We start from the raw sequence: 21645 nt of genomic DNA, 5'->3' as shown, positions 1-21645 counted from the left end.
TCTGAGAGGACTAGTAGGCACGAGTACTTTTATAACTCAGGACTAGACAATTAGGTTATTAGTCAAGGGTTAATTCCCCATCACTGGGTCAGCCACTTGGGCTCGGAGTCCTCACCCTGCTAACAAACCTGCTACAGCAACTCACTGAGTAGGCATTTTTAATAATCTGAAAGTGAACCCTTAGTTAATAAGACTAACATTAAGTACGTCTGAAACCATAAACTCCCAACGAGATATTGGTAAAAGAACTAATAGGGCATCTGAAACATGGCTCCAGCTACAGCCGTGTTAGTCTCCAGTAAGTGTTTTTCCAGCTTTCTCCGGGTGTGTACCCAGCGCACACCACGAGGCTCCAACACATACTCAGCCGAGCCTTCTTGGCCACAAAAATGCTGTTGATGTTACGGTTTTTATGCAATGCCTCTAAAACACAGTCTTGTAATAAACCTACAGGTACGTCCCTCCCCGCTGCTTTCCATCCGAAGGCCAGGCAGTGTTTGGTAACCGATCCTCCCCTGGGAAGTTGTGCTGAGACAAACAGAAGAGCCACCAGGACTTTCCAAAAGCTCCCCCTCCCCCCAAGCTGGGAGGAGCGCGGTGTCTGTGACCACAAACAGGCAGAGAAGAATGACAAGCTTATGAGTCATGGTCAGAATCTAAGAAACAAAAATGTCTTGCTATAGCAGCATCAAGTGCACACACAGGAAGAGGGGATACACGTACTTTCCCACACAAGCTCTATAAGAGCCAGAACACTGTCTTTTCCACATCAGAACAGAAATCAGAGGCGAGGCGGTCCTTGGTCATTGTCAATGCTACTTCTAACATAACTAGCTGAACAGGCCCTTGTACGCTGAGCACCAGCTCTGCCCACTCCTGAGGTGTGAGATGAACCACTGCTTTCTGGTGCTGGGCATGAAGTGGATGGAAGGCTGGGGTGGACTCCCAGCTGCCACCTCTCTGCCTGGACTAGAGGCCACTCCACAAGCACCCCACCCCTTCCTTCATACTGTTCTAGACCAGGAAGTGACCAGTGACGGGGCAAACGTGTCTGTGAGCTCTCTCCCGACACCGCCTGTCTACACAGCAAATATGGCATCAAATCTCTCCATTGTGCTAATCTAAGAATCATTTTAATCATGATAAAAAAATCAAATGTCTTCCTAAGAAAACGTTTTCTTTTAATTAAAAAAAAATCCTCAGGATCCCAAATCCTGAGCCCAGGGCTGTGTCAAGACCCCTTCTCCCACGCCAGCCCCGGCAGGTTTTGACACCAACACTCGGCCTTGCCAGGCTCCCATTCTCAACACCGTCAGGTCCTTTGGGCCAGTTTTGTCTTTGCTGCCTTTGTGGGGGGTAATTGGGGGTGGGGAGCGTGTGCTTCATGTTTACATCTCGTTGCCTTGTTGGGTGGCAACCAGGAGAATCAAACAGATCAGGTAGTGAGTGAGGGACCCGAACGTGTGAGCACAGAGCACGGTGATCCCTGATGAACACAGACCAGCACCGGCGCTGCCGAGGGCTGCAGAGGAGGAGGGACCTACACACGGGACCGGGACTCCCATCCAGTGCACGGCGTCTGCTGGGAGGGAAAAGCCGCCAGCCAGCGGCAAGGGCACAGTGAGGGGCCGGTGGACCATCTCGGCAAATGTCCTCTCCTTGTGAGTCCATTACCTTTCACAAAGAAATGTTAACTATCAAACGAGTCCGTTAATTGTGCCGCTGAGGGTGAAACCATCCAGTTAGCATATACACTATCATTGGCATAGCGTGGACACCCAGTGCTAGTGCCATCGGCTCTCGTGAGTGGTACAGGACTCTCCTCAGGCCAGTTCGGGTCTGACATGCCTAAAAATGAAAACAGATCATTTGCTCTGCACTGAAGAACCCACGCTTCATGTGCAGACAGTAAGGGCTTGGCAAAACTCCCTGTGAGGTTCCAACCACACTCTGGTTTCTGTGCCAATTACACGAATGGTCTCCTGCTCCAGGTTTGCAAAGCACGTGCTCTGGGGAACTATCACGAGCTGTCTTGGTAACTGGCCAGACGCGGCCAGTTTTGACTTTTATAAATTTCACTCTCAGATCTGACATATATTTGCCGACCTCTTTAGCTCGTTTTCTAAGGCAGCAGGAAGCATCAGCTCATCACTGTGCTCAGTGGCTTACGGCAGCGGGCAGCTTCCATAGAAAGTTCTCGGACGGAAAGCCTGTCTTCCCCCCAAGTCTAGCCTGGGGGAGAGGGTCTTCCAGATCAAGAGTGCACACAGGGGAGCCCACAGCGGCGCCAGGACAGAGGCACGTAGCACCAGACCCCAAGCCAGCGAGGAATCGAGTGACTCAGGAGGCATGCAGAGGGGACACACTCAGCTGAGAAATGCTTGAAACGCCAAGATTTCAAAAACAATCAATGATGAGGTTAGAAAACAGGAAAAATTTCAAGTATTTAATTGAAGACAAAAGAAGGAGTTTTGGCAAGAACCGTATTTACTGTCCATTGCGAGACCACAGCACCACAGACTACGTTCTTCCAGAAGCATCTGCTCTAGCTTTCAGCGCTGACTTCATAAGTGACAGCCGTCATGACAGTGGGTAACGCAAAGGATGTGAAAACAGCTGCCTGCGTGTGCCCTCCCCGGTGCTGGCCTGTGGCTGGGCACCCCGCCCACCCAGACAGGGTCTGGGGCCACTGGCTGCGCTCCGTGCAGGCGCGTGCTGCTGGCTCCTCCTTTCTCAAACACCTCCCCAGTTTGGGTAAGTGTGTTCCAGTAGTTAAATTACAAGTACTGTGACTTGATGCCCACCCCAGAAATGACTTATTCCTCATAGTCTCAACGTCCCCTGAGTGTTCTGCCCTGCGCTCTTTCTTTATCATCTTAAATTGCTGGGCAGAATAGTAATTACACTTATTTTCACATCCTTTAAAAAAACATAGTTGCAAAAATGCCTGAATGTCAACGGATGCAAACTCAGACATTACAAATAAAAAGGTTCAGAGTGGACTTTGGTTTCATTCAGACCAGAGAGACTCTTTAAAAAGCATTCCAGAGAGTAAGGATAGTGCAGAGAGGAACAGAGTCGCTAGAATCTAGTAAATGCATGTGAAATTCTACCATAGAGTTTGTTTTCAATCCACGTGGAGGGGAGGGTTCGAGGGAGGGGAGCATTATTACAGTCCACCAGGGGCATCTCCTCTTCCGAGAGGCCGTCATCGTAAAGCAGGGAGTCGGACGGGGTGGACGCGGCCAGATCCAAGTAGTCCTGGAACAGAGAGATGGCTGGTCACCACTCCCCCCACATGTGCCACGAGGGACACACCCCTGGGCAGAAGCCCTGGCCTTGTCCCATCCGATGCCAGTCTACTGGCTTCTCCAGGAGACCTGAGCCCTCACCAGATTGCCAGCTCTGAGGTCCCCCAGCAGCTGCATCACCTGGCCCTGTCCCATAGTCCTCACTGCCCCCCGATAGAAAGTCGCCTCCTGGGGGGCAGAAATGTCCTCCATTATTGTTCTGGTCCTATCTAAGCAGCGTGCAGCACCGCCCTGCTGAAACGTGTGGAGAACAGCCCCAGCGCTTTCCTGCCTGCTTCTCAGCGCTGTCCCAGGAAGGCCGCCTCAGCATCAGCTGTCACTTGTTTAGGGGGACCCTGCGTTAACGGGATTGGAGGCTTTGCTCAAGTGATACACTGATGCTAGGTTTCACTACAAATGGCCTCGACCATGCATCTTGCTTTTCCTGTCTGAAGAAATTACAACTGTTGGTGAACGTGTACATGTGAGGATGAACGTTGATGTAAACACCACGAGGGCAGGGTCTGTGCGTGTTTGTTTACTTGCATTTCCATGATCTAAGGTGGAACAGGGCACACAGCCATTGCTCCATAAATATTAGTTGAAACTTTGTTGACTTTCTCATTTTCCTACAGAGTTTAAACTGAAGGCACCGGGCTGAATGTGGCCTCTCAGATCTGTTTTGTTTGGCCTACACTGAGCTTTTGAAAATGTAATTGAGTTGCCAACATTAAAAACTGGGAAACGTAGCATAAAAATCCCTTAAAACTCAGAAGACCTGACACACTGGAATTCATTTCCCTACAGGTCACATGCGGCTACAACAGGGGTCCTTTAGGGGGGCTGGTGTGCTACACCCTAGTCCGTCCCTCAGCCAGCCCCTCCGAACATCTGGATTGAGGACACTCATGTCAACTTTTTCCTGTGATTTTGTTTGGCTTTGGAATATTCCTCTCAGACACCTGTCTTTTGAGAGCTCTTCCAAGGATCATGCTAAAAATCTTGGTGTCTTCATGATTTGAAAAGAAACCCAAGGGACCTGGTGCCCTCCGTGGTCAGCAAGGCCTCTCCCCTGCATAGCCTCACTCTGCCCCTGCACAGGAACCTCCGGGGACCTGCTTTGGGGCTGGAACCCCTCCCCCCAACCCCCACCTCCCACCTCCCTCTGCCACGTCCAGCCCGTTGGTGGCCCACACTAGGCATCTGCTCTAGGTACTCACCCTTCTCTTAACCATCATCTTCTCCAGGTCTTTGCTGATGTCGGCAAACACTGGCCTCTTGTCTGGCTCCTGCTTCCAGCACTGCAGCATCAGGCTGTACCTGGTGGGAAGAGCAGACGGGCAGCTATGACCCAGCAAGGACCAGCTGTCATAGCCACCACACCCAGCACAGTGCCGGGGGCCTGGGGGGCTGTTCCTGAGCCCCAAGCAGTTTCTGCATCATTGACATCCTTCTGAGCTGGGCCAGGGTGAGGGGTCATCGGGGCTCAGGGAGCCCAGCACTGTAAGCTTCCTTTCCCTTGAGGGAGATTTGTTTTCAAGTCCTTTCAAAGACACTGGTAGCTAGTGAACCGTGCCCACTATGGTGGCTGAGTGGGCAATGCCAGCCCTTCAGACTCTTCTGAAGGTTGAACTAGATGTGGAGACACACAGAAAGGGCTGCCAACCAGCCACTCACACCTCTGCCTTACACCTTTACCACCTCCTTGAAACCACAGCCACAAGGCCCCCGGGGCTGCCGTGTGTGGAGTGCTGGGCCAGCTGGCTGCCAGCCCGGGCTGGAGGGAGGTGGTGCCACTCACTCTTTTAGCCCCGGGCTGGGCACGTGGCATGTGCACGCGGACTTTGTGGAATAAACATACCGGCCTGTGTCTGCACGCAGACAACTCCTTTCTCATGTGATCTCCACCCGTGCTGTGGGAGTCACCTGAGGACCTCCGTGCATGAAGGCTGGTGCTTGGGCTGACGTCTGGACGCTGCTGGCCGACCCCCTGCCTACCCTTGGCACCTCCACTTGGGCACTCCCCAATATGTGCCCCATGGGACAGTCTGAACTACCTGCCCCTCTCCAAGTGACCTGCAGGCACTGGTGTCTGGCTTTGGGCTCAGCTGCTTAGACTGATCTCATCCTTCCCATACCCCTCTGCGGGCTCTGCTCCCCCTCATCCTTGTAGTTCCCCCCAGGAAGCCCACCCAGCCCCAGTGGAGTTGGATCCTCAGCATCTGCTGCCATGCCTGAGGTGGGTTCTGTGACTTCTGCCCTGTCATGCTCTGCTTGTCACTACCCACCCCCCAGCTCACCGCAGACTGGCGCCCAGGGCTGCTAGGAGAGGAGGAAGAGTGCCTGTGGTCTGCCCCGCCCAAACCCCATGCCTGTGTGAGGGAGGCGGGGCCGAAGCAAAGCCTGCTCACATCTCCTCGCTGCAGTTGTCAGGCCTCTCCATCCGGTAGCCCGTCTTCAGAAGGTTGAAGAGCCGCTCAGGAGGAATCCCAGGGTAGGGGTTGCCCCCCAGGGTCACAATCTCCCACAGCAGGACACCAAAGGACCACCTACGGGAAGCAAGACAACCAGTGAGTGGCTGTGCCACGCCTGCCCTGCCCGCTGGGGAGCTCAGACATCTGTCCCCCCAGCAGCTGCTGGCCCACCAGCCCAGAGCCCCCTCTGCACCTGCAGAGAGCAGGTCTCAGCCTGGGCCCCATGGCACCAATGGATGCAGGATGGAGTGGGGATAGCCTGCCCCGTCCCTGCTGCTGCGAGGCTTCCCAGCTCAGGCCCCACACCCACGGGGGCACTGGGAGCCCAGGCAATGGGTCACTGAGGCATCAGAGATGGCCCAGAGCCACCCAGCAAGTGCAGCAAAATGCAGGCTTGACCCAGGCCACGGGCCCAGGTTCCCGGCATACTTCCTCCACCTTCTCTGTGTGCTTGGAATTCTCCTAAGTCTTAGAAAGAAAAAAAGCACGGCTATAAGAAAACACTTAACTGCCAGGGAGAATTTACTGTAAAGCGGGAACAGAATCGTATCACCAAACAGCATTACCACATGAGCCCACTCACAGAGATGGGAAGCAAACACCTGCACACCTCAGAGGCCGCGCTGTGAGCCAGTGGTCACTCGGGGCCGGTGAGGTCCTCCTGACTCAGTCTCTCCATGCTTTACTTTCAATTTCCCAGTTGTCTTATGCTCAACTTCCCAATCAGGAAGCAGTTGTTTAAAACCGTAAGAACAGCCCACGCTGTTCAAGAGGCGCACGTCTAGGTGACAGAGCACTTAGACAAAACGAGTGCTGTGTCTTTGAAAACTATCCCGTCTGTAATTTGACTGGAAGACTGAGTTTGGTTCTCGCCTTTGAGCAGTCTGGGGCACACTGAACTTACTGGAGGCCATGCCCACCTGTGGGTGGGAACCACCCTGCTCAGGCCCACAGGAGGGAACTGTTGGGCTGGCCTGTGTGTCACTGAGACGCCCACAGGAGGGAGGGGAGAGGGGGAAGGCCACGGGGATGTGCAGCCACTGCTCACTGCTCTCATGGATGTTATTGCTGCTTTCAAAACTACTGCCTGGGCCCCGGGCACTGGCTAAATGAAGGCACGAAGCTCCCTCAGGCTGGGGAGTCACCGCTGATGCTTGGCACAAGTTGATAGCACTCAGGGCCAGCGTTGTTCCAGGCTGGCTGCCCACGCAGGGGGCATAGTCCCCTTCACACGTAACCCAGGAAGGCACACCCACACTTACACATCACTCTGGGTGGTGTAGATATGATCAAACAGGGACTCAATTGCCATCCATTTGACTGGAATCCGGCCCTAAAGAGGGAGCGAAAGAAGGGCATTAACGTTGCTGGGAACTGGAGGGGAGTGTGCAGGAGGGCGTGGCCCTGTCTCAGGCACTTCCAGCTCTGGGGGATGCTGAGTAATGACACCAGAATGCTCCCGGTACAGAACTGGCACGCAGCTTCAGAGGGCCGGGGTCTAGCCTGGCCCTCCTGGGCACAGCTGAGATGCCAGTGGGAGTCAGCTGGCTTGCCCACAGATACACAGGCCTGCTTGTCAAGCACCACATTTCTGCTGAGAAGGAACCCAAGGAATTGATACCAAGCCCACGCTAGGTCCCCTACGGCCACCTCTGGGGAGCTCTGGGGTGCCCCAGGTGGTGCTGCCCAGCTGGTGAACCAAGAACACCATCCAGCAAGATCTGCCCTGATGTCTGAGGATGAAGGACTTGGGGAAACCAGCACTTCTATCTTGGGAGTTCTGATGGAAACCAACACACTAACTGCTCTTCTGGGCAGCGTCGAGGAAGGAATCTGTTTATGGGCCTCGAGGCTGGTTTTTGCCTCGTTTTATGCCAGTGCCCTGGAAGAGTACCCCTCACTGCACAGGTGCTGGGGTCGGTCAGACCTAACAAATCCCTTGAACTGTTCTCATTGTTTTGGAGTTTTGGATTCTTTCTTTCTTTGGGTGCTCTGATTGGGTGCTTTCTGCTACCTTGTCTTCCAAATGACTGATGCGATCCTCTGCTTCAGCTAATCCACAGTTGATTCCATCTAATGCATTAATTTCAGTTATTGCATTCTCCATTTCTGACCAGTTCTTTTTATGATTTCTATCTCCTTTTTTGTTTCCTATCTCTTTGTTGAAGTTCTCACTGAGACTATCTATTCCTCCCCCAAGCTCACTGAGCATCCTTATGACCTGTGTTTTGAACTCTGCATCTGGTAGAGCACTAGTTTTGGTTCTGGAGTTTTGTTGTTTCATTTGGGATGTGTTGCTTTGTCTCCTCATTTTGGCTGTCTCCTGTGTTTGTTTCTATGTATCAGGTGGATCTGCTATGTCTCCCGGTCTTGGCAGAGTGGTCTTCTGTAGCAGGTGTCCTGTGAGGCCCAGTGGCACAGTCCCCCGGTTAACCTGAGCCGGACGCTCTCAGGGCGTCCCTTCCGTGGGTTGTGTGCCTTCCTGTTGTAGTTGAGTCTTGACTGCTGCTGGCATGTCAGTGCTGGGACTGACCCTCATGCTGACCGGCTGTGAAGACTGGCCATGATAGTGGACAAGCGGTTGTGTGAGGCTGACCCCCGGAGTGAGATTTGCTGCAGTGGGGCTCAGACCCCTGCCAAGTCCACCTTTTGGGTGTGATGTCTGTAGTGCCAATTGGGGGGTGTTCTGGAGTGTTCTGAAGCCAGCCACCAGGTGTGTTGGTTTTGGAGCCTCTTGGGAGGGGCTCCAGTGCAGGCCAAGGTCAGCTGCTGCCTGTATCTGGCCTGGACCACCTGGTAGGGTCTACAAAGTGATTTTTGGTTGGTAGCTGCCTGTTCTGGGCCTGGAAGCTCCTGGGTTACGCTGCGAACCAAGGCTGGTTACCACTACTGCCAGGCTTGGGGCTGCTTAACGAACAGCACACCAAGGCCAGACGCTTCTTGTTTGGGGTTTGTGGGCCTTCGATTTTAGAAAATTCCAGTGTGAGCCCAGGCTAACGGCTTGTGGATTAGCCTCCGAAAGAGGTTCGGCCGAGCAGGGTGAGAGAATCATCAGGTGAAGTGGTTCATGGAGACTCATGGAGACTTTGTGCCCGGCTGCACTTGCAGGCTGGATTGGAGGAGGGCTCACTAAGCAACAATGGCGCCTGCAGGCACTTTGCTCCAGGGGAGAGCTGCCCCTCCAGCCTTTGCCCGAAGCCAGATAATCCAGTTCCTCCCTTTTTGTCCCTGGCATTTTTCCATTTTTTGAACTGCTGTCCCTTTGCTGGAGCTCAGGGAAGTGTTTGTGAGCAAGTAAGTCTGTGCTCGGGCCCTTTAAGAGGACACCTGGGTCTACAGCAGCCCTCCGTCTCACCTGGACAGAATCCCCGCCGATTTTCAGAGCCAGCTGTTGTGGGGACGCCTCTTCCGGGCACTAATGATCCGGGCTGGGGAGCCTGGTGCAGCGCTGGCCCTCACTCCTCAGGGGGCCCCTCTGCAGCCGAGACATCACTCCCAATTCGTAACTGCCACACATGGGCGCGGGACCAGCCCTTTTCCTGTCTCCACCCTCCCTCCTACCAGTCTCAACGTGGCTACTTCTTTATACCCTTGGTGACAGTTCTGTTCATCAGCTAGTCTTCAGGCGGTTCTGAAGGGTGGTTGTTCTGTAACTTGGTTGTAGTGCCGATGTGGTAGTGGGAGGAGGAGAGCAGAATGCACCTGCTCTGCCATCTTGACCAGAAGTGACCCCAATGCCACTTGACAAAAAGCTTTCCAGTAGGTAAGTCTTGAGGCAGAAATCAATTTTAAAATGTGCGCAGTGGATTTTAATGCAGCCTTTACTGTGGCTCCTTTTTCTTTAAGCATCCTTTAGGATGCACGCCCTTGACGAAGTGTGGCTGTTTCTGGGGCACGCGCTTGTAACAATGCTGCCTGCAGCCTGTGCTCACGGGGCCGTGTTTGAACCGTTTATGCTTCTCTGCTCGGTGACACAGGGCCTTCTTGGAGGATCAGGGCAACAACAGGAAGGCTCTGTCCACATCCCTCCACAGGGTGGGGGCAGCCCCTCCACTTCCCCTTGGGCAGTACTGAGATGTGCTGTCACAACGGAAACCCTAGCAAAAACGAAACACCGTCCTCACAGCCTGGACCACAGGGGCTCCCACCCTCAGGGTGATGCTGTGTGCGGCTGCTCTGTGTGTTACTCTTTTCTGAGCGGCGTCTGTTCTGCACGTCGGGGCAGCTGTGACTCCTGAAGGGCCTGTGAGCTGAGCCCGTCTGGTCTGCTGGAGGGAGGCTGTAGGAGAGGGGCTAAGCGGGCAACACAACGAAGGGGCCCATGACCAATGCCACAGGAAGGCGCGCCAGGCCAGGAACCAGATCTCCCCAGAGGGCCCCGACCACCGACTTCAGAGATTTGGAGGATGCGCAGTGGATTCAACGCAGCATTTACTGTAACCCTTTTTCTTTAAAGCATCCTTTAGGATTCATGTCCTTGATGAAGTCTGTTTCCAGGACACGTGTTTGTAACAGCGCTGTCTGCAGCCTGTGCTCTTGGGGGCCCGTGTTTGAACTTTTTGGCTGTTTCGAGGATGACCCTATGCTAAGTCTCTGGACCCTCTCTAGGGCCCTCCTTGAGCCTCCCAACCCACCCAGGCTCCCAGGCTCCCGTCCCAGGGAACCTCCACCTGTGACATGCTTCGTGCCTTTCTACATAGAATGGCCACACCCTCTCCTCTGCCTAAGAGCTAAGTTACATAGGACGGAAACAGGGACCTTCATTCATTCGCAGAAGGGAGGGGGACACTGCAAAGAGGATGGCTATTTCCGCAGCATTAGGAGGCCTTCGAAAGGGACAGTGATGAAGAGCAAGAGAAGCTTTGGCACCTGGCTCTCGGCAGCCAGCCCTGAAGGGCAGGTGCGGGTGTGGCCCTCCGGAAGAGAGGAACAGACTCCGGGATCAGCCCTGCACAGGGTCTCTGGAGACCCAAGATCAGGGAAGGATTTGGGGATGAGGGCTAGAAGTTTATACTCTAAACATCCGCTTTATCCTCTCCACCCTGTGGGCACCCTGCCTGCTGCCCCCACCACGCCCGGGGTCTCAGGCCAGCACACCCCAAGACCTGGTACCTTGCTCCTCTTCACATAGGAATCCTCTTCATACACATCCCGGGACAGACCAAAGTCCGAAATCTTCATCTTCCGCCCCTCGGCTACAAGGACGTTTCTGGCTGCTAAGTCCCGATGGACGAGCTGCAAGGAAGACATAGCAGGGACCCCTAAAACTCAGGCCCACCAAGGCAGTGAGGGTGCGGGCTGGGGCAACACACACCTTCATCTCGGCCAGGTATCGCATCCCCCGTGAGATCTGCCAGGCGAAGGAGATGAGGTCACCCATGGTCAGGGCCCGCTCGTCCGGGTTGTCCAGGTAGCTGGAGTTGCGGCTGCCTCTGCTGCCAACGTAGCCGGGCCCCACCTTGCGGCTCTCTCGCAGGAAGCCCCGAAGGGAGCCGTACTTGGCATATTCCACGATGAGGAGAAGCGGCCCTGGGGGCAGAGGGGACTGTGGGCTGGCTGCCTACCAGGCCTGGGCAGGCGAAAGTCAAGCTAGCTCTGGGCGCCCCACACAGCACGGGAAGGAGGGCATGCAGGCTCTGGCCTCATGCCAGCGGTCTTGGGAAAGCCCCTCCCAGCCCTCTCACTGACACAGGGGGTTCTAGGACAGAGAACAGGGGCCAGAGGAGAGGGGGGGGGGAGGGAGAAGAGTGCAGCAGCCCAGAGCTGGGCCTGTGCCCTGCAGCTGTGGCCTGTGGCTGGCCTCACCGTCCTGGCTGCAGGCCCCATACAGCTTGATGACATTGGGGTGGTTGACCTGCTTCAGGAGGTTGAATTCTGACAGTAGGTCCCGCAGCTCATTTGGGGAGGCGTTCTCTGAAACACAGGTCAACAGAGAGGGCTGCAAACCCATCCCTCTGGAAGCCCCGTCTGTGACCATGCGGGGTCGCATTAGCCCACAGCAGGCTTCTGCAGAGACCCGCTAGCTTCTCAGATACCCTCCCTCGAACTTCCACAGCTTGGAGCTACTCTCCGCCCGCCTGTGGGATGGTCGACAGTGACCTCCTCTGCCTCCAGGGTATAATAACCCCATGAGGCAACGTCCAGTAGTAGGATCTCTCCATGGACAGCCTCCCGGCTCTGGGCTGGGTGTTAAGTGGAGTTACTTCCTTGCAATCACCATCTTTCAAAGACAGCAGTGCACAGAGACCCCCTCATTAATCCTCTGGGAAGGAAAGGGGACCCCCTGGTGTCCCCAAACACCTGATGACCAAGCACTCGACATCGGGGCAAAGCCCTGGAGGAAGGTAAGGCCACAGATTTTACAGAAGTCTCCTGCCAGGAGGAGGGCATGCATCCTGAGTGGGCAGGGCTGGTTTGGGGTCCCATCGGGAGTGGGAGCCCCATGTGGAGGTATTTTGAGTCAGAAGCTGTGCTAAACAGTCTTTCTGGGTCAGCGTCCCATGGCCCACTGCCTAACTGTCCCAGGCCACTGCTGTGGCTGCAGACCTGTCTGGAAGCGAGGGGAGATGGGGCATCAGGAATCAGGAACCCCTGTACCACACATGGGAGGCCCTGGGCAGGCCTCACTGTGCCTGCTTAGGGCGTGGGCTCTCTCAGGTAAGGGGCGACATAGTCTGAGGGCCTGGGGAAGCATCCAGAAGCCCTGCATGTGTGGCCCCCAACTGTGCACCAGCTGAGTCTCGCCCACCACACTGCCGCTGGGACCTTGTCAGTCCACTTGGGCCAGAGCCCAGCCATGGCAGAAACATGGGTTTGTGTGGTTGGGTGTGTGCCCACTCAGAGCCAAGCCTGTGGCACAACTGGTCACTCATGGCCAGCCTGGGGCGGCCAGTCCTCTCAGGTGGCCTTTCCACCTAGGCCCCAGCAGACACTTAGCTGAGAGGAATGAATGGGGCAGAGTGAGGCGGGAAGAGCTAGCAGTTCAACACCAAACAGCTTTAAAGTTTTTTTAAAACTCAGGTCTTTACCCAACATTGGTATAGAATAGTGGTTCCCAACCTTTTTATGGCCATGCCCCACCTAAGCATCTCTAAAATCCTGATGCCCCCACTGTGACATATTAATTCTTATTATTCAAAAAGTGAACTATTCATGTGGAGGAAGCCTAAAAGGCCATTCACTTGGCCTAAATAAGCTTCCAAAGAGCATGGCATCCATGAAAGAGAAAAAGAAAATAACAGAAGGGCAGTTGAAGTCTGAGGAAGAAGTCACTAAGAAATTGTTAAAAATAATAATAATATGAAGTAATATGAAAGAATAGCAAGTTTCAAAATGTAATAGAGAACTGAAATGCATACATATGTCATAATATATATGTATCTACTGTATAAGAAGACCCTAGAACCATAAAAAATGCAAAAAATTCAGTTAATAACTCATTCTTGAATTTCCCCCTTAAAAATCAAATTGCCCCCTGTGGGGCATGTGCCCCACGTTGGGAACCATTGGTATAGAAGCTACACCACTCTAGAACCTTCCAAGGGAGGAAGGTCCTCGCCCTGCTTCTCCAAGAACCACCCGACCCAGGTCGTCTATGATGGGTGGGGTCCCCAGGCTGCATCCACTCAAGAACAACCCTGGCCCTAGCCGGTTTGGCTCAGTGGATAGAGTGGCGGCCTGCGGACTGAAGGGTCCCAGGCACATGCCTGAGTTTTGGGCTCGATCCCCAATAGGAGGTGTGCAAGAGGCAGGCGATCAATGATTCTCTCTCATCACTGATGTTTCTATTTCTCTCCCTTTCCCTTCCTTTCTGAAATCAATAAAATATATTTTAAAAAAAAGAACCCTGGAGGCCCCTGAGGCGTTGCCAGCACAGCACCACCTCCTGTGCTGTCGGGGCTTCGTCTACCCCTGGGGCTCCCACAGGTGTGCGTGGCAGAGCCACCCTGTGTGCTGCCTGGACAGGTACCTTTCAGCATCTTCACGGCCACAGTCGTGTACCCAGCTTTGCCTTTCAGCCGGAAGGCTGTTGCCTCGACCACTTTTCCAAACTCGCCTTCTCCCAGAGTTTTTCCAAGAACCAAATTCTTCCGTGGGAACTCCCACTTTGGGTCCTCCTGCATTGGGGTTGGAGGAAGGAGAAGAGGTGAGGGAGGAAGATGGTGAGGGTAAGAGAAGAAGAATAAGGCAAAACCCATGAACAAGTCCCGGTGGATGAGCTCCGGTGTGCAGAGAACTGACTGTGATCTGGACCAGCAGGGGACAGTCACCCACGTCCCTAAGGGCAGGACTCCACAGCGGGGCCCAGAGGTGCCATTCCATGACAGGCCTCCACCAGGCAAGGCAGCTGTTGCCACAGACTGGCCTGGACTCTCCGGATGCCTGTACCCTTACTGGTCCCAGTTCGCTGAACATGCCCGGGGCCACCCTGGGCCCGTGTCCTCGTCTCTCTAATGAGGTGTGTGTTCAGGGCTCACTGAGCACGACAGGTGCTCATGTGGGAACATGGCCTCTTCCCTGGGAGCCAGGCCCAATCCTCTCAGCACTGCTTCCGCTTTGGACACCAGGCCCACAGGCCCATCCAGAGATGCCAGGAACCCCCCAGTGGCCCAAGTCACTACGGGTGGAAGTGTCCAGGGCAACTTCCTGGCAGCCTGTGGCAGAGGCTGCCCCTCCCCCAGAGCTGGCCATCGCTCTGAGCCTGCACACACCCGCCTGTCCTGTTCCCCTTCACACACACCTTGCCCACACACTCAGGACTCTCGAGGGTGCCTTCTAGACACCTCGCCTGGCTGTGCCCTGGGATTCTGACTGGGGATGCCCACGCCTGCCTGGAGCCTCCCCACCCAAGTCCCCTGCAGCTGGGCGTGGACATGGCTTCTGGGGGCTGTCACAATGTGCCTCACGGGCTCGCCCGGCCCACAGAGATGACACCCCGAAACTCGCTGCCCCTGAAACGGCCAGAGCCAGGCTTTTTGATGTCTGGGTGCAGAGGCGCCTCCTCTCAGCACCGTGGCCAGGGGCACCTCCCGGCCGCTCTGGTGTTGTCTCAGGTTCCTAGGAACCCATAGTCAGGGTCAGAGTGGACAACACTGTCATCGCTGCCCAGAGTCCTCGCCTCACACGGCGGGAACTTCAGTTCTACAGAGACCGGACTGAGCACGTACGGCTGTCACCAATTTCATCTTCTTAAAAACATTAAATGTCATTCTCCCTACTTCATACATCAGCAACTGAGGTGACCGGTTGAGTGGCATGTTTGAGGCCTCAGAGCTCGTCAGTGTGGCCCTTAGGTCTCAGGCTGGGCTCTGGTGGCTCTGCATTCTGGGCAGCAGGTGACGTGGGCCGAGGTGGGCGGGTCCACCAGCACGAGCACCATCAGCCCCCCTCTCCCAGGGGCCTCACTGCAAACTACCAGGGTAGATAAAGCAACCATATGGCTCATCCCAGAGGCCTGGGTGGAAGCTGAGACAATGCTGGGCGGGGCTGCACCCCCCAGCTGCTGCGTGACTGGAAGTAGGAAAGCTGGGAGGGAGGCTGCAGTGGCCGCTGCAGCTGGGAACAGCCTCTAAGGCCCAGACCCTCACTGAGGGGCAAACACCCCCTGGGTGGCTCCTCCTACAAACCCAGCCACCTCCCAGTCCTGGTGGTGAGGTCAGGACCACGTGGCCCCTGGATGCTGAGCTTCCTGCCTGAAGGTCCATACACTGAGCTCTCCCTTCCCAGCCTCGAGGTGGGACTTCTGTTCCCACACACCCTCCACTCAGCACTGACCTCCATGCCCCCCACCCACCCCCCGAACTGGCTCCCAGCTCCTCAGGCAGTTCCCAGCCAGAATGCGAAGGGGCACTGCAGGCTGAGGGGAGACTGGCCAGTAGGGGCCCTGAGGAGCACACGGTGACCACAGATCCGGCTTCTCCCACTGAGAAGGGGACTTGGACGCCTACTGGCTCTGGCTGGCACTCTGTCAGCTGGCTGGTCGCAGAGCCGAGGGGCTGGCTCCAGCACAGGTGGCCCCCCACGCCACAGAGGGGCTCCCCTCCCTGCTGCTGCCACCATCTCTCACCTGCATGGGGACAGCGCCTCATCGCCCAGTCTCCCACTTTTGCACCCACCCTACAGACTCAACAGAGCATCCCGTGGAAACGAAAGCAGACCATAGACCTCCTCTGTTCACCCCCACCCCAGGGGTCCACGCTACCCTGCGGCCCCCCAGGTCCTTGGGCATCGGCGGGTGTAGCAGGCTGCCCTCACCGTGTCCTGGGGCCCACACCTCAGTCCGTCTGAACCAGCACCCGTCAGTCTCGCTCACTAAACTGCCTCCGTGCTCTCTGCCCGGCCCCTGCCCTCCCTGGAAGTCCTTTCAGTGAAGGCAGGGGGTTGCTGGAAACTCACACACGAGCTGCCTGTGGGTTGCAGGACAGCACCCCCTCCCCCAGTGCAGCCCTCCCCTCCGTAGCCCCCCCGAGGCCAGTGCCACCTGCAGGGCCTCCGGGAGCCCCACCTGGAACCTCACCGGGATCTTGAAGGCGTCCACAGAGACCTGGTTCTCCATGGAGTCCAGCGAGGGCCGCCGGGCACTGGAGGAGGAGTAGCTGATGGGGAAGGCCTGGGCCGGCCGGTGGACAGTCATCTCGGCCGAGGCGATGGGCGCCTTGTGGGCGTTCTTGTGGTAGCGGTGGATGCAGAAGGTGGACAGCAGCACGGAGATGATGAAGGAGAAGAGCACGGCCGCCGCGATCACCGTGCGGCACAGCTCGTCGCACAGCGGGTCTGCGGGCGGGGCGGCCGTGAGGAACACCCCTGGAGGGCCCCCCGAATCCCAAGGGGAGCCGGCCCGGCACAGTCCCCCAGCCTGGAGAACGGTGGCTGCTGTGACGAACTGAGCGGCTGGCCAGTGCTGCTGGCGTGGGGACGAGAATACCCGCCAACACTCCAGGAGCGAGGCAGGCAGAGTGTGTAAGCCGCCGGCCCGAGGCCACACGGCAGAGGCAGCGCACACCACGTTGTCGGGTGGGGGCAGGGGGTGAGGGAGGGGGCGCTGCACTGCAGTCAGCTGGCCTGGAGGGCTGTGGGAGGTGATGTCCTGGTTCCTGACGTCTTTGTGTTTTTTTAATAAAAAGTGAGGGCAGGAGAGTGGCTCAGGACCCGGGGCCATTCAATAACAACTCAAATGCCAGAAACGGAAACGTGTCCCTGGGCCCATGTGCTCAGTAAGCCGTGCTGCCCACCACACCTGCTGCCCCGGAGGAAGCACCAGAGGCTCTGGGTGGGACAGCCGCACCCCAGCCCGACAGCGCCGGGCCCAGCCCAGGCCCTGCACGGGGACAGTCTGAGCAGCCACGGAGTTATCTGGTGGGAGGACTAGTTTTCCAGCCCAATCCTGTCGTGTAATTTTGGGCTTTAAGGCACGATAGGGAGGCCCTGACCTAGCTCCCTGCCTGCAAAGATGGGGCCAGAGGCCCAGGGGGAAGGAGGAGGGTCTTCGGGGTGACTGCCTCCCTGCAGTTTCCTCCCTGGCTTGTGGGGACGTGCGGGGAGCCCTGCCCCACGTGTCCCCCCACTCACCCTGGCTGTCCTCCGGCTCACAGAAGCACTTCCTCTCCTCGGGGAAGCAGCTGCAGGTCCCAAAGCCGGCTTTAATCCCCCAGCGCTCCCCTGGCTCATGCCCCCCAATGATGCTGCCCCCTGGTGACAAAGGAAGCCACTCAGCCTCCTGGGTGGCCTGACCAGCCAGGACCACCCAGAGGAGTGCGGGAGGTCCCTCCCTGCCTGCCTGAGGTCAGCTCCTCAGGCCTGGGGGTGGGGGCGAGTCGGGGAGTGAGCTCAGAAGTCCAGGTCATCTGGACAGGAGCCTCAGCGTGACCTGTCCCCAAGCCGGTTCCCTGGTCACCGCAGGTGGGGGAGGAGCCCATAGGCTGCCCAGGGACCTTGCCAAGGTCCACACAGGGCTGCTTCTCAGAAGCGGAGAAGGGGCAGCAGAGGTGACCAGCAGGTTGGAGGCGGGGAGATGCAGCCCTGTGAGTGGCCAGGGTGACACTGGGTCAGGGCACCTAGCTCCAATTTTTGTTTTGAGGGGGGCAGAGCCCTTCATTCAAATAAAATGTGAAACAAAGGTGGGCACACAAAACCCAGGAACGTGGCTGGTCAGGCTGAAGTGCAGGAGGGAGCCCACCTCCCCAGGGCCCCGTCTTGGCTGAGGCTGACTGGGCAGGCCCAGCGGGTGGCTTACGGAGGCAGTCCTGGGGGCAGATGTGGGGATTGCTGCTCTCCACGGCATCACAGTGGCTGTCGGGGCAGGTCTTGATGCTGGGGGAGCAGGTGGAGAAGTTCCTGGAGATCCCTGTAACACACAGTGCGCGGTCACTGTCCTGCGGGAGCGCCGCCCTGGTCAGCCTTTCAGATTCAGAGCCCGGAGGGCGGGCGGCACCCCAGGGCCTCTCGGGACAGCCCAGCCCCTCCAAGGTCTGAGCAGTGAAAATCCACACAGGCAGCCCTGGCCGGTGGCTCAGTCGGTTGGAGCACCATCCCGTGGGAGCACCATCCCACCATCGTACTTGGCTATGGGTTCTATCCCCAGTCAGGATGGGTGTGGAAGGCAACTGATCAATGTTTCTCTCTCGATCCCTTCCTCTCTAAAATCATCAAAAACATGTGCTTGGGTGAGGATTAAAAACCCCACCCATGCAGCCCCACCAGCAGGGGCATCCCTGAGAAGTGCCTGGGGGTCCTGAAAGGATAAGGACAGGTAGGTGGTGAGGGATGGAGGGGCTGGGCCACCCCAGGGCTGTGTCGGCCTCACGCCCAGGGGACCAGAAGCCAGACAAGGCGAGGCCCCCCTCGAGGCTGCACCAGCAGAGCGGTCCTTGTAGTGGCGGGTGCAGCTTGGAGTTGGCTGCTGTCCACAGCGTAGGCCCTCCCTGCCTGGGGATACCCTGCCAGGCCTGGGGCCTCCCAGGGAGAGCCTCTCTGTCCCCTACACATCCCAGCTTTGGCCCAGACCCTCCCAAGTCCAGAGAGAGGCCAGCTCCAACCATCTTTGTTCCCTTGGCAACGACCAGCCTGAATGTCCTCATGCCACCCACACCCTGAACTCATGCCCACCTCCTGGCATCAGGAGCCCTGGATGGGGACAAGGCTCTGGGAAGAGATGAGGCATGAGAGGGATCCGCACAGACCCCATTTCCACTCAGCTGTCACCACCCCCGTTGGCTGCCTGGCTGCAGGCCCCGGCTCTGTGTGGGGCCTACCTTTGCCGTCTCCCTGTCTCCACTCGCACCTGCCTGTCAGAGAGCCCAGGCCACCGCACTCCTCACACTCGGGCCGCCTCTTGCTGACGGCGCAGGACAGGGGGCAGCCTGGCTCCTCAGCCACGTCTGGGGGTGGAAGGAAGCGGGTCACAGGGGGCCAGCCCGGGCCCAGTGTCCCGCCAGCACCCAGGGACAGGGCAGCACTGGCTGAGCTGTCCCAGGGGTTGAGTCCAGAGGGGATGGAGTAACTCAGCACCAGGTGCAGGGCAGTGATGGGGCTGTTGGGAAACTGGGGGGGGGGCACCACAGCCAAAGGGGGCACAGCTACTGGGCTGGATAGTACAGAGGGAGGATGTGAGCTGGCCAGACGTGGCCAAGGACACAAGGTTAATCCTGAGTTTCAGATAAACATTGAACACCTGCTTTGTGTAAGAACGTCCCTAATATTTCGTTGACACCTAAAAACTTGTCTTCTGAGAGACTCTGCAGAGGTTGCACGGGACATACATCAAGAAATTGTTTGTTTTTTCTAACCTAAAATTCAAGTTTTATCTGGCAGCCCCGTAGTAAGTGCAGGTGCGGATGCACTGACAGGGTGGCAGGGAGCAGCGCTGACTGCTATGCAGTGTCTCTGGGCGGAGCGGTTTCACACTCCCTGTCACCCTTCATCCTTCCAGCTCGGCTGTGCGGCACGCACTGTTATTCTCATTTTATCGGGAAGGAGACTCAGGCTCAAGGAAGCCACCCATCCGCGAGAGGGAGCAGGAGCAGGCCCCTTCTGTGGGGGAAGCCGGCAGCAGGACCATGTCCCACCCACCCGCACCCTCCACAGGGCCCGGCACTCACACGTCCCCTCCATGGTGATGAGCAGTGGGCCCCGGGCCTGGTTGCCGGTTGGCTGGTCGGTGGCCACCACCGTGTACTGGAGCTGGGTACACTCGGGCCGCCGCAGGGCCTCCGTGTCATTCACGAACAGGGTCCCCGAGGTGTCCTCGGCCGAGGTGACCACTCCCAAGGCGCTGCAGTTGGCGCTGGAGAGCTGCAGCTCGTACCGCAGGTGGATGCCCGTGAACTCCTGGCCGTTCTCCACAGAGACTTTCCCAACCTAGGCGCGGGCAAAGGGAGTGCCGTGGCTGGGCGGCCGGACAGGCTCGTGGTGGTGGCTGGAGGGACTCCCTGGCAGTCTGAGTCTTGGAACAGTCCCCTGCTCATCTGGGAAGGGCAGCACCCCCTGAACTCCCCGTCCTCCATGTCCCCGTGCACCTGCCTGGCCCTGCCCTCCCCAGGCATCACACCACCACCCGCCCCTGCTTCCAGGAGCCGGGCACTGAAGTCTGGGTTAGCCGGCCCTCCAGGCAAGGGCCGAGGTGCTGGCTCTTTCCTCACGGCCCCTCATCCAGGCACAAAGGCCAACGGCTCCCTCCTATGCACACCCTTGCTGCTCCGCCAGGCGTTTTGCCCTGGGGACCACCCGTTCCTGTCCTCACTGCACGTGGCCAGGATGGCCCACCCGCCTGGTCAGAGCACTGCACCCGGCCACACGGTCATGCAGTGTGGTTGCTGGTCTCATACAGGACCAGGGGCCTTCCTGGGCTTGGCTGAGACCCTGGGAAAGAGGGGCTGCCTTGTCACCTCCCACCATCCTCGACGCCCCTCTATGAAAGGTCCAGGGTGGTGGCAAGTCAGGGAGCTTGGACGTGTCGAAGGGAGGGGGGACGCCTTCTCCTTCCTGGGCGGGGCCAGGTGGCTGCTGGAAGTGAAGGGGGCCAGGGAGCCAACCCCAGGAACTACCACCAGGACAGCGATAGATGGCCCTGACCAGGACATCCCAGCTGCTCCCCAGGAGGGGGCAGTATGTGAAAGCATACACCTGCTGCAATTTCAAGTTAACTTAAACAGTGCTCACACGGCCCTGGCCGGTTCGGATCGGTGGATAGAGCATCAGCCTGTGGACTGAAGAGTCCCAGGTTCGATTCCAGTCAAGGGCACATGCCAGGGTTGCAGGCTCGATCCCCAGTGGGGGGCGTGCAGGAGGCAGCCAATCAATGATTCTCTCTCATCATTGATGTTTCTCTCTCTCCCTCTTCCTTCCTCTCTGAAATAAATAAAAATGCAATAAAAAATAAAATAAAAAGTGCCCACACGAAACCTTCTAGAAAGAACTGCACCAACATGCTAAGCACCGTTCGACTCGTCTTTTTTCAGGAATACTGACGACTCTAATTGTTTCCACTTCTAATCGCTCTGTCCCCACCCCGGGCCCAGTGGAAGGCCCGGTAATAAGGCCCATCCATGAAGACGGGCTTTTGGACATATGGCGCTATGTGACCAACATTTCTGCAAACCACTTTTTCACTTAACACTTGGAGTGCGGGTGAATTTCCCGCCAAAATATAAGATGGCTCTGTCTTTTGGTTTTGTTCCATCCACCAAAAGGGTGGATTACAAACAAATATTTGGTAATACGCAGTTACAATCGGCCCGAGTTTACACGTTTCCCGCACTCCACCGCAAATCTATATGAACCGAGTTAAAGACGGCTCCCGCGGAGTACGCGCAATTCACGCGAGCCGACTTAACTCGTTTCCCGCAGTCCAAGCGTTAACAACCCACCAGGAACGTCTCTCCAGG

General features: G+C 56.9%; 1 protein-coding gene across 1 annotated transcript in view; it reads right to left on the bottom strand.

Annotated features, from left to right (window-relative positions):
• Positions 1-2432: 2432 nt before the first annotated feature.
• RET (ret proto-oncogene) overlaps positions 2433-21645 on the bottom strand; it is a 72550-nt gene continuing 53337 nt past the window's right edge. The window contains 13 exon segments of the mRNA XM_023764702.1: positions 2433-3261; positions 4511-4610; positions 5702-5839; positions 7027-7097; positions 10877-10999; positions 11079-11293; positions 11570-11677; positions 13734-13881; positions 16281-16537; positions 17333-17452; positions 17997-18107; positions 19015-19140; positions 19861-20126. Of these exon segments, the coding sequence (XP_023620470.1) occupies positions 3082-3261; positions 4511-4610; positions 5702-5839; positions 7027-7097; positions 10877-10999; positions 11079-11293; positions 11570-11677; positions 13734-13881; positions 16281-16537; positions 17333-17452; positions 17997-18107; positions 19015-19140; positions 19861-20126 (1963 nt within the window). The 3' untranslated portion in view covers positions 2433-3081.

Source organism: Myotis lucifugus, unplaced genomic scaffold (genome assembly GCF_000147115.1).
Source record: "Myotis lucifugus unplaced genomic scaffold, Myoluc2.0 scaffold_343, whole genome shotgun sequence".
NCBI classification, from domain to species: Eukaryota; Metazoa; Chordata; class Mammalia; order Chiroptera; family Vespertilionidae; genus Myotis; species Myotis lucifugus.
Note: the sequence above shows the minus strand (reverse complement) of the source record. Positions and strands in the feature narration are given on the sequence as shown.